The sequence below is a fragment of the Haliotis rubra genome, unplaced genomic scaffold (genome assembly GCF_003918875.1).
Source record: "Haliotis rubra isolate DU_JTF1 unplaced genomic scaffold, ASM391887v1 Scf463, whole genome shotgun sequence".
NCBI classification, from domain to species: domain Eukaryota; kingdom Metazoa; phylum Mollusca; class Gastropoda; order Lepetellida; family Haliotidae; genus Haliotis; species Haliotis rubra.
In genome coordinates, this window is record NW_025767150.1 from 232,976 (window position 1) to 245,063 (window position 12,088).

At 37.7% G+C, this 12,088-nt stretch overlaps 1 protein-coding gene across 1 annotated transcript in view; it reads left to right on the forward strand.

The window, feature by feature from the left end:
• The first annotated feature begins 2,708 nt into the window (after positions 1-2,708).
• The window catches only part of LOC124290365 (dystrobrevin beta-like), a 199,838-nt gene continuing 190,458 nt past the window's right edge, over positions 2,709-12,088 (forward strand). Inside the window, exon 1 of the mRNA XM_046727073.1 lies at positions 2,709-2,783. Within this exon, the coding sequence (XP_046583029.1) occupies positions 2,753-2,783 (31 nt within the window). The 5' untranslated portion in view covers positions 2,709-2,752. The remainder of the gene's footprint in view (positions 2,784-12,088) is intronic.

The following is a 12,088-nucleotide window of genomic DNA, read 5'->3' on the forward strand; positions in this document are numbered from 1 at the left end:
ATTCTGTCACAGTCATATATTACCAAACTCGTACCTACTGTATAAGACTTGTACCAAATTCATTTGTTCTACTATTACTGATTGCAAACTGTTTTGCCGAAAATCCTTTGATTTACAAAGTTGTGACTCGTTTTGCAGTAGACCGACCCAAATATACATAAATACTTTCCCAATTTGTCTGCGTAACTGATCACTTCTTGTTTTTCCTCTCTGGCATCGCCTTGTGCTGAGTTCAATAATGTCTATAATAATCTGCAATGTATTCTGCAATAGAAACAACAAAACAACAGGAGTCTCTTTCTCTGATATAATTTCACACAAGTAACCGAAAACCATGTCCTGTATACGATTAGTTGTTCATGCCCAGTACACATCCACACTTCTCTCCGCTGGTTGTATTGTCGTTGCAGCTGATGTCCTCTCATCCCAATTGATTATATGAGATTTCTTGCATCCGTCTTCGCACGCTCATGTACGAATATATATTCATTTCACTTAAACATCCTTTCGAAAAAGAGAGATTGTGTGACGTTACAATAAGTAGGTGTTGAGAATTCATCTCAAATAGTGACGGCGCAAATGACGAGGCGTATGTCGTCTGCTCTGCGCTTTGCATAGGGCAGGTTTAGTCCTCATGTGATCATCACATGGTTCATTTCCGACACAGTACCCAATGTTATGATTAAATGTGAAACAAAATTATTCTTCAACGAATCTTATTACCATTAGCTAACAATGTATTGCCAAATAAAGCCGTTTCCCGCCAGCTTTTGTTACAGAACGGATTTGGTTCAAGGGGCATGGGTTGCGTTGAATGCTTGGTAGCAAAACGGAGCACGTATTCTGGTATATGAGTTGTATGCTGATTACCATTACATAATCAACAGAGAATACAGCGACCACATGCGTTTGGGAAATGGAATCTATAGCATGTGAAAGCTCGCGTTTAGAATGGAACGGAATGGAATGGAACGTAACGAAATGGAACGGAACGCAACAGAAGAGAATACAAGTAACTTTTACATGAAAATATCTAGCTAAGTTCGATTTCAGTGTATTACCAGTCAGCCGCATTTCGATTATGCCTTTTAATATTCATTTTTTCATACCCAAACCATCATTCTCCTATACACATTTCCTCTTACCAATGGTCGAGTTTTTAGTTTATCTATCAATAATGGGCACTTGATCTCTGCTTGTGCACACGGACGTCGCTCAAGGAGAGAACAGACGGGTTCTTTTACAGAACTCAGGCGTGCTGTCTAAAGTAGAATTAGGGTAAGAAGGAACCAGGCGTTCGTGACTCAAAATATGACAGTCTCGGGGGAAGGAGCATAATGAAAATACACATTTGGGGAGGGTCATGAGAAGATGGACATTTGATTATAAAAACTAATACAATGACATGAATGGAGAGATAGAGAGAGCAAGAAAGATCATTTTGAAAAGACGTGTACAAATATGAAATTTTAACAAGCTAAGGAGGCAATTGTCTATAGAAGATTTCTAGTAATTTTGGAGTCATTTCATGGTCTTGATTTGTCATGGTCTGGGGTATGTGGTAAGTTTGATTTATAATATTGCAAACTCTTTTGAATGTCAGTCAAAGTGGAATCAGAGATTTATATTACATTTGTACTTGATGACATGGAACCAAACAGAACAGCTCTTGTTTTGTCAAAGTTCACTAAATCGATTTTTTTCTGATAAATATTTACCAAAATGATGACCGATGCAATTCGATTGTGACTTGCACCCATGTGTTTCCGTGTTTTGTTTTAGGTGAACAATTATCTTGTCTTTGTATCTGTTTGTAACAGGTGCCACCGTGGAGGCAAGGTATGTTCACTTTTTCGTGAACATCTATTGATCTATTCTGTTATGATAGAATCGGAATCGTACAAATTATTCTACTTTTGACAAAGATTTCTTGTTATTAATATAAACAAAAGGTTTGTAGCCTAATGGTTAAAGCGTTGGCTCGTAAACGAATCAGAAGGCAGAAACACATGGGCACAATGTGTGAAGCCCCTTTTTCTGGTGTCCCCGCCGTGATGTTGCTGGAATATTGATTAAAAGCGGCGTCAAACCAGGACGTCGTCAGTCAGTGCAGTCTTATTTGTGGCGTTGCCTACTTGTTCGTTATAACGTAACAGAGGAACTACTGTTGGTGTAATGATGGATGACGTCACTGTAGATGATGTCCATACATCCTCTCCTTGGTGACGTTATCGACTACGTCACGAAACGATTTTTATAGACATATGAGTAGGGGTTTTATATGGATATAAATAGTCAAAGACAACCAGCAAAAAAAATGACGTAAGTTTTTACACGTATGTATTTGCCTGTATGGAGGTTTAAGTGAAAGAAGATGTTAAACATATATATTCGCCAATGCATTCGGTACAAGGTATACACATTTTAAAACAAAAAAACCCTAACACTTCAATTTTTGCCTGCAGTTTCACTTGACATGAGCAAGTTTTGTTTTGAACAATAACATGTCCTAAACGCCATTTACTTTTACTACAGCCTAAGTTGAGTGACCACAGGTTACTTGAAATTATTTTAAAAATCTATTGCGCCGAAAAAGCCTTCATCCCAGTGCCGACTGTAATCATTCTGTGATGACAGAGAGCGCAGGTACGCGGAAATATGCGGTGAATCCTTTGACCTGTGACCTGTGCATATGTGATGAGGTTGACCCGTGGCAGACAGAAATCCGTTGCACATATCTCCTATTTTCGTCATGTCATTCCCAAGGCCCATGCGGGTTAAAGGTAAGGAATGTTTTATAGCATCTCTTTAGAATTAGAGAACAACTTTCTCTTTCACTTGTACAGCTTATGCAGATCGAATTTACACGAAACTGCACGCGCGCGAGCCGCCGATGGCATGTGGAGTGACAAACATGGCGGCCAAGTTGTAAACAAACTTTTGGCAAGTTGAATTGTAACAGTTAACGACAATATATTAGTTTATAAATGTGCTGTAGTGACTTTATCTAGTCGTGGGTTTCAAATGAACGAAATGACAAACTGTAAAGATCATGTATAGAGTGGAAATGCTGCGCGGGATTCGAAGGCGTGATGTTCTCACAAAACAAAGTGGAAGTCACTCACTGTCAGTTTCAGCGTGAACTTCTCGTGTACAATGCCCCTGTATCACGCAGACCAGGACATACTAAGCCATTTGACAGTAAAATATTGTCACTTGTACTTTATACCGGACATGGTCTTTCTAAAAATAAACTATTGGCACACGACAGACTAGAGGTGAAATGACAACATTCGCAAATAAATCTGTCTACAGTCATAAATTTGATCGGGACCGTCCCATAAACAAATTTGTCAAACAAATTAAACATGGATTTGCAGTTATACGTGTATTTGTATTAATCGTTTTTTCTCATTTGACAAAATACAATGGTTATAAAGTATGTCATAAACTGTCAACCGAATATTTACTATTGATAACCCAATTTACTATGCAGTTTTTACTAGCCATGACCAGAGTTCAGTCCAGTGTTAACAGACACTAGTCTACACAGTATATTCACAGTGAGTGCCCTTGTCAAGTAATGATTTATTATATTGTTGTAACTGTTAATGACATGCAAACTTCACTTTCAGTATATAAGCCCTTTAAGGTGCTATAGTTTTGAAGACAATATTTTCTGACAGTAGGTTGTATTTAACTGAAGACCTATTTAATGATATATATGGGATGTTTTGTTACATGTTTAGCATAATAATTAGTCATAAATGTAGCTAATGTATTTCAGGTCATGTGAATCAGTTTATGGCAATTTCTCATTGGATCATGATTATTATTCCCCCAATATGGTGTATGTTGACTGTGATAGCACTGGCTGGGTTGGGTCGTAGCTTAGTCTGTCGTACAGACCCTGAAGCAAATATATCCAAGAAAGCCCACGCAAGTCTAGAAAATGTGGCAAGTCTAGATTTCCTCAGCTTCAGTCTCAGGCTCCTTTTCATTATATTATATATTTTTTTACTATGAACTTTTTTCAGTAAAATATGTTCATTTCAGAGACTAGTTGTTAGTCTAGTCGTAGCTCTGACATTCGGGAAAACAAACATGACATATGATTTGTGCTTGTTGTAGCATGAAGTAAAATGGCATGGAGTGTTTATTCTGTGTTGAAAATCTATTGTTTTGGTAATTTCTGTAAATGACTTTTATGCAGTCGCAATTACAGTATATAACATTGGCATTTTGACACCTCTACTCACAGAAAATGTGTTAATGTCATAGTGACATATCTTTCATTTCATTGACATTATGTGAACTAGGCTATAGTGTTGTTTAAAGGTAGAGGAACAGAATGATGCATGACACTGTTGCCATGCTTGTCAGCTTGACTTTGCCATTCTCTGAATATCACATATCGTATTTTCTCTAATAAGCGCCAGGCCTCTAATAAGCGCTGGGGGTAAGGCAGCTCCTTAACAATTACGGTAATTACACCCAGTAAGCGCTAAAAGCTCCGGGTCTCTAATAAACACTGGGTTTGGAAGTCCATTGAAAAAATAAGCACCAGGGTGCTTATTAGAGGTAATACGGTACCTGTAACTTGCACAGATATTAGGATTGTCTTGTAGACATCTTGAGATTGTGGTCTTCACAGTATCAACAATATATTTTAATATTTGGTGAAAATTGACTTGTGCAGTATCTATTAGTCTATCCATCAGTACATATGTGCTTGTGAATCAGTGTAAATGAAAATGGCATACAGTAGTGGTGGTCCGATTAATTGAAATAATCGAAGATTGGTCGCAGTGACTAAACGACCAAGCAATCGAACATGTTCATAATCGAACACAACCAATCTTGGAACACTTGTTTGCATTAACAATATTTTTCACAAGGCTGGTTTTGTCTCTGTCATTAAATTTTCATTTCATAAGCACTACAAGCTCGTTCCAAGTCATGACTGAATTTATCTTAAAGAATCCAGGAAATCTGTGTTCCTAACATACTAATCATCCTTTAAATATGCGAAATTTGTGAATGGATTTTGTGCAATTTGCAAAAACCCAAATTACTACATGTTTTTTCTTTATTTTTTGTGTGTGCATTAACAAAGATAACAGGAACATTTGATAAATGACGCTAACCAATTATTTTCGATGATTGATCGGTTGTAATGAACCAATCATCAAATATGAGATTTTAACCAATTCCCAACACTAGCATACAGTAGTATGTGACATGAAATATGACTTGTTATGAACTCATTTTGATACAGTTACCTATGGTAATTATGACTTGTATGTGGGTATTTCATATTGACCTTTCAGGAACTAAAACTATGTTATGAAAAAATCATGATGAGGGGCATGTTAGTTCAAATTCTTGAATACACACAGTCACACATTCAAGTGATTTTTCCGACTTAGCCAGGTTGTGGCTGACATGTAATTTCGCGATAATTTTGACCAATATGTAATGACCAATAGTGTGTCAGTTTAACTTGTTTAAATACATTTTTATTATGGCCAGTGAATTCCTGGTTCAGAATCAACTGCATAATCATGATAATGCTTTTAGTCACATTACCCCAGAATTTTGCTTTGTCTTCCAATGCAAACTATTATATTTGTATGAGCCCGATGATGAAAGTCTCTCCAGAAGGAATAACTTTGCTTTAGGCATTTACAGTGAACCAACATTTTTTAGATTCCTTAATATAGTTTTTGTTTATAATTCAAGGAACACTGAATCTGTGATTTTATTGCCCATTAGAAAAGAGTCATTTATGATGACATTGTCACTACAGAACACCCACCCTGTAGTCATGGTAATACCTACAAACAGTAAGCTTTAATTTGATATTGGATGTGGAGACCATTTTGGACATGTGTTTCTAACAACAATACAAAGATCTTAAAACAAAGTCATCACCGACAATTTCGTACCTTTACCATTAATGATTCTTTGGTAATCTTCTCTTCATCACGTAGGTTGGGTCCCGACAGTGTGAAAATATGATTTTCCTATCAATCCTTCTTGCCGGATTCCTTGTAATGGGAACCCTGTTTTTTCAGGAAAGAATTTAGATGGTGATATGCCAACATAATGCTTGCCTACCAGGCCTGTATCATGACCCACACTGCCTTTGTTGGGGGTCTGTATTGAGATACATATCTGTAACTAGGCTGCATGTCTGCATGCAGCATTGACTGGGGAACACCATGTGGATTCACTCGACAAAACATGCTGACAGTTTTGTTGAATCAGCTATGTTTATTGTGAACAAGAATAATTTCACGCTGTAAACAGTCTTTAAACCACTCTGTTGTATTGATTATTTGTCAGGCCAACACATCCTACTAATTTGAAATATGTACGGATTTTGAATGTAAAGAGAATGTTTAGCTTAATTCTTTTAGATTATGTCGGTATTTTTCATTACGGTCCACTTGAATAATGTGCAAAATGCCAGTTCCATTTAGTGTTTTTTGTTTTTCTCTGCAGGTTCTGATAGAAATATTGAAAAATCAATGAAACAGTCTGACCACATGGCATTTAACAAGCATAATTCATCTTGTTTGTGTTGCTATTTATTTGTGGGGATACAGTGTGGTTGTGTTTGAGGGTTGTCCAGGTCAAAACATGTAGGCAGGTTGCCATTAGGAAATATGCGGTATTATAAGAATGAAAATACTCAACCCGGCTTGTGGACAAGGATATAGTGATTAAAACCCACAAACTGACACCCAGGATTCTCATGCCCAAGCCACAAAATGATCCCCCTCCCTGACACCCAGGATGCCAAACCTACAACCTGACCCTCCTCTCTGACACCCAGGATGCCTAAACCACGACCTGATCCCCGATCTCTGACCCCCAGGATGCCAAACCTACGAGCTGACCCTGTGTTACTGACACCCGAGGTGCACAAACCAAGACCAGACCCCCCTTCCTTGACACCCCCCATCCCCCTCTCCCTGGCCCCGAGGATGCCTATACCAAGACCTGCCCCCAACATCCTGACCCCTCAGGAGGGATGAATTCTCAGCCTGTAGGTCTGTGGCGTAACAATGTGTGCTTGTTCAGGAGGAGAGGTGTCGGTTCATGGAAGAAAGAGAGCGTTTTCCTCATGAGTGCTTTTATTGCTTGATGCTGAATTTATCTCCATCTTATAGCTGTGCTGGAATGCTCTCACAGCAAAGCAGCCTGACTTCATAAAATTTTAATCCTGTATTTAAGATCATAATGATCTTGTATTGCAGAATTCTTCTATCACTGGACCTAACAGTCTATTATTATAACTGTGATTAAATGACTTCCTTACATTTGATAATAAATATTTAATAACAGTAATTACATGTCCCAGGAAACAAGTATTTTGGTATGGTTATTTGATATGGTTTGTAGTCAGCTGTTATGGCTAATGGCTGACAATGCTGCCTATCAGTTACATGTTGAGTGAATCATTCTGTACAATGACACAACTGAACCATTGTTCCTGTCATTGTCAGTTGTATTATAGTCCGGAGTTAGGTGTTTGAGTCTATTCATGCTAATAGTCATAAAGTTTGTCATGACCTAAAGAACTCTCAGAAACAGTATACCTATCTTGAATTACCATCAAGGTGTTGGCAGTTGAAAATCTGATAAAAATACTTAAATGATTTGTTTTTAGAACAAACAGGTCTGGAAGTCTTTCCTGTTAATCCTGTTCAATTCCTTTTCGGTTGCAAATGGGTTGATCAAAGTTAATTACACACACCTAGATGCCAGTTGTGTTTTATATTTTTTTTAAATCACCAAAATAGGTATGAAAACTCACTCACTCATTTAAATTAAGTTTTTAATTCCAAATCGCCTGGTTATATTTATATATGCCTGTATTTTACACCTGATGGCATATTTAGTTTAGTATTGTTTATCACTTGATTTGATGAAGTGTGATTATACAAAAAGTCTGAAAGGGCTGACTGTGTAAGTTGAACCAGGTCTGGTAGCATAAAGATGAATACAAGAGTGCCAGAATCTAAATGTATTCTTCGTCATGTGTATAAGCCTACCTTTAGCTCATCTTGGCATAGTAAGAAACTGACATACATAACTTATCTCACCTTGGCATGGTAACATACTGAACTAACAGACAAATGTCATCTTGACACAGTAAGAAACTGACATGTAGCTTAACTCACCTTAACATAGCTGGTGACTTAAAGACTGACAGACAAAGGTCATCTTGGCACTGTAAGAAACTGACATACGTAGCTTAATTCACCTTAACATAGCTGGTGACTTAAAGACTGACAGACAAAGCTCATCTTGACATAGAAAGAGACTGACACATTTAGTTCACTTTTACACAGTAAAAGATTGACAAACATAGTTAACCTTTACATAGCAAGAGTCTGACTTACTAAAAGTTACTTAGCTCGGGTGTGAGCTTAGATGTGAGCTGTACGAGCTGTGAGCTTGAACAACTCCTTCACACAGTGATGCAGATCCTTCAAGTCATAATTCAGAATAGGAAAGTGGCCGTGATCTCAATTACGAACCTGACTGTCTAGGTGTCATAGTCACTGACGCTTCATATAAACTGACAAGCATATGTACTTGGAATGTCCATGGACTTCTCTCTAAGTTATCCTTTTCTGATTTTGTTAACTTTTGCACTCAGTTCGAAATATTCTGCTTAATTGAAACATGGTGTATTGAGTCATTGAATGTATCCTCAATTTTCCCTCAATATGTGTGCTTCACTTGTGATCCAACACGGCGATCAAAATACGGCCGATATAGTGGGGGTATCATTGTTTGCATAAAGAAACCTATTTCATACTACAATTTAAAAGAATATATAGTGATTGGAATGACTGTGTTTATTTCAGGGTGTTATGTAAGAAAATGAATAGGTCAGTGATTCTAGGTTTTGTGTATGTTCATCCTGGAGAAGTCTCCCAAGCTATTTAGAATCAGATGAAAGTGGTATTGATCGGTTAGAGAGAAACCTGTCTGATATCTGTAGTGACTTTGATGATGTTCCAATATTCATTATCAGTGGCTTAATTTTAATGCACCTAACAGGAGAGCTTGATGATTTTATATGATGATGATTCTTCAATTCTCTCCTTACCCAACTATTATATCACCACTTCTTCATAGTTCACCCAGGACGCCTCATGATTGCCACACAAAATGCGCATGGGTTTCAACTACTGGATTTATGTAAACAGTTTGGAATCCACATTGCCAACGGGAAGAACTTGATTCAGACTCACCCGAGTAATTACACATTTATTTCACATTCAGGTACCAGTACTGTTGACTACTTTATTGTATCAAGTGAAATGTTCAATGAATTGCGGATCTGGAAGTGATTCCAAGAACAGAGTCCGACCACATGCCCGTTGTGTGTACCTTTTCAAACTTATTCACAGGTGCAGAAAATGAAACCACAACACTGAAACTGAAGAGGATTCCTAGATTCAAGATATCCAGTACTTATTCAAATGATGTCAATTATCTTTGCCAGTCACAAGATATGCTAGATAAATTTCACTGTCGCTGAATACAGATATTAATTCAGCAGTGTCAATGCCTCAATGACATACTAACACATCATGTGTCCAGGAACAGAAACCTAAGAGTAATGTGGCACAGAACTATCCAGGAAAGTACAGCCTGCATGGTATGACATTGATTGCAGAACCTGAAACTAAATAAGTGTAAATTGTTGAATGTGTTCCAGACACTGTAGAAGCAAAGCAAACCTCAGAAACTACATAGATGCCAAGTCAAAATTTAGAAAATGCTGTGATCGTAAGAAAGTTGAAATGGATGGTAAAATTGCTAAACACACTTAGAACATGCCGCAAAAATATAGAGACTGTAAAGAGTTTTGGGGAACCGTGAAACTAATAATGAACTATGTAGACGCCGTCAGGTGTTCTAAAATGCGCAAACTCTATATTCATACTTCAAAGACTTGTTGAATCCTGTGCGTGTTGATGTTAACGACACTCATTTGATGAACTTGTTTTGGAATATATAACAAACCATTACTGTGAACAATGTGAACATTCTCTTGGGAGTGATCTGCTGTCTGATGCAATCACTGATGACTAGATCCTGCAAGCTATAACACATCTCAAATCTGGTAAGTCTCCTGGTGATGATGGCATACCCTCCGAGTTCTTCAAAGTCGCTCAAAAGTCACTTTAGAATTCCCCCTCAAAACCACTTTTCAATAAAATTTTAGATACTGGACTGTTCCCAGATGCGTGGAATGGTGGACTATTACGTCGATATTCAAGTCTGGATCTACTCTCTGACCCCAATAACTACAGAGGATTTCGCTTTAATGTGGCTGGAAAAAAATATTCACATCTGTGCTGGAAACCAGATTACACAACATGGACTGATTTAAAATGAGGTCCTCTTGAAGCTCAAGCTGGTTTTCTACCAGGTTATGGAACGTCGATAATATCTTCACCCTTCAAGCATTATGTTCAAAATATCTTGCAAAAGGGGTCGGTTCTTCTGGCAGCTTTTTATTGATTTCAAAAAGCCTTTGATTTGGTAGATAGAGACAACTGCTTTACTCGCTTAATACATGGATGTCATGGTAAAATATATAACGCATCGGCTTATATATGTATACGCCGGTCAAAGCATGCGTGAAGGTTGACAACGGAAAAACTGACTCTTCCTGACAAGTTCTGGAGTGCGCCAAGGATGTGGGCTAAGTCCCTTTTATTTACTGTTTTTTTCATCAATGAATTAGCCACTGAAATCTACCAGACCTGCAAACACGGAGTCTTTGTTTTCAGTGACATCGAGGATATTATGATGCTGTTATTTGCTGATGACGCCAACATGTTCTCCTACACGGTTATAGGTTTGCAACAACAACTAGGACGATATACCAGTACTGCAAGTCTTGGGGACTCAGTGTCAATATGGATAAAACAAGAATAATCGCTTTTCGTAATGGTGGAATTCATATGCTAGCTGAGGAGTGGTTCTATGCTGGGTGAACAACTGAAGTGTACAACATACTACAAGCATCTTGGTCTGCTTATTCTCCATCTAGGCTAAAATGGTCAGCCTGCATGTAGCAACTCGGCCACAAGCACTCCAAAGCATTAAGGCCAGTATACCAGCTATTTAAACGCAACCAAGCAGTGACGCTCTCTACAGCAATGACTATTTTCGACTGCAAGATTTTACCAATCCTTCTTTATGGCTCCCGGTGATATGGGGAACATTATACCATGAAACAATTGAAAAGGTCCATACCTCTTTCCTTAAACGATGAGTATCTGTTGGGAAATTGCATCAAACAAAGCAATATTGGGTGAAACAGGTCGCTGCAGTGTGTTTGTGCATACCAGAATGAGAGTAATCAAATACTGGTTGAAACTACTACGTAATGAACTCTCTGATATCCAAGGCAGAGCCATATCTTCTTCTTCAAATCTTTAGATCTATAATGGAAGACTTAACTGGGTGTCAGAGGTTAGATCTCTGCTCTTTCAACAGGTTTTGCATGGACTCTGGTTATCACAACAAGTTGGTGACGAAGTTATTTATCAAAGCACTTTCAAACAAAGGTTACAGGATATCTTTATCCAGGATTGGCGATTTTGTCTATTTCTACCTCCAGTTATCTGTCATTATAATTTGGATCTCAAACTGATTTTAACACAGAAACATATATTACTTGTCTCCCCAAGACAAGTCTTTGTAAATGCAGCATTCCGTAAATTCAGAATAGCATTGAACAATCTGAAGGTAAATGCATACAGGAAGGAGAGAAACAACAGTACTTTTTAGACTATACTCTATCTGCTGTGAACATTGCATGGATCTCAACATCGGGGAAGATGAAGTTCCACGCATTATTTTCCTGTCCAAAGTATTCTGTACTTCGAATGAAATATTTACCTTGGTTAACTTCTGTTGTGCCAAACAAATGTAACTTCATCAAACTTATTTCTTCACAAAATCCTCAAACAATCAAATTAATATCATTATATTTGAAGCATGTATTTAATCCTCGCCGTTCTTAATTATAAGTTGTGTTTATTAT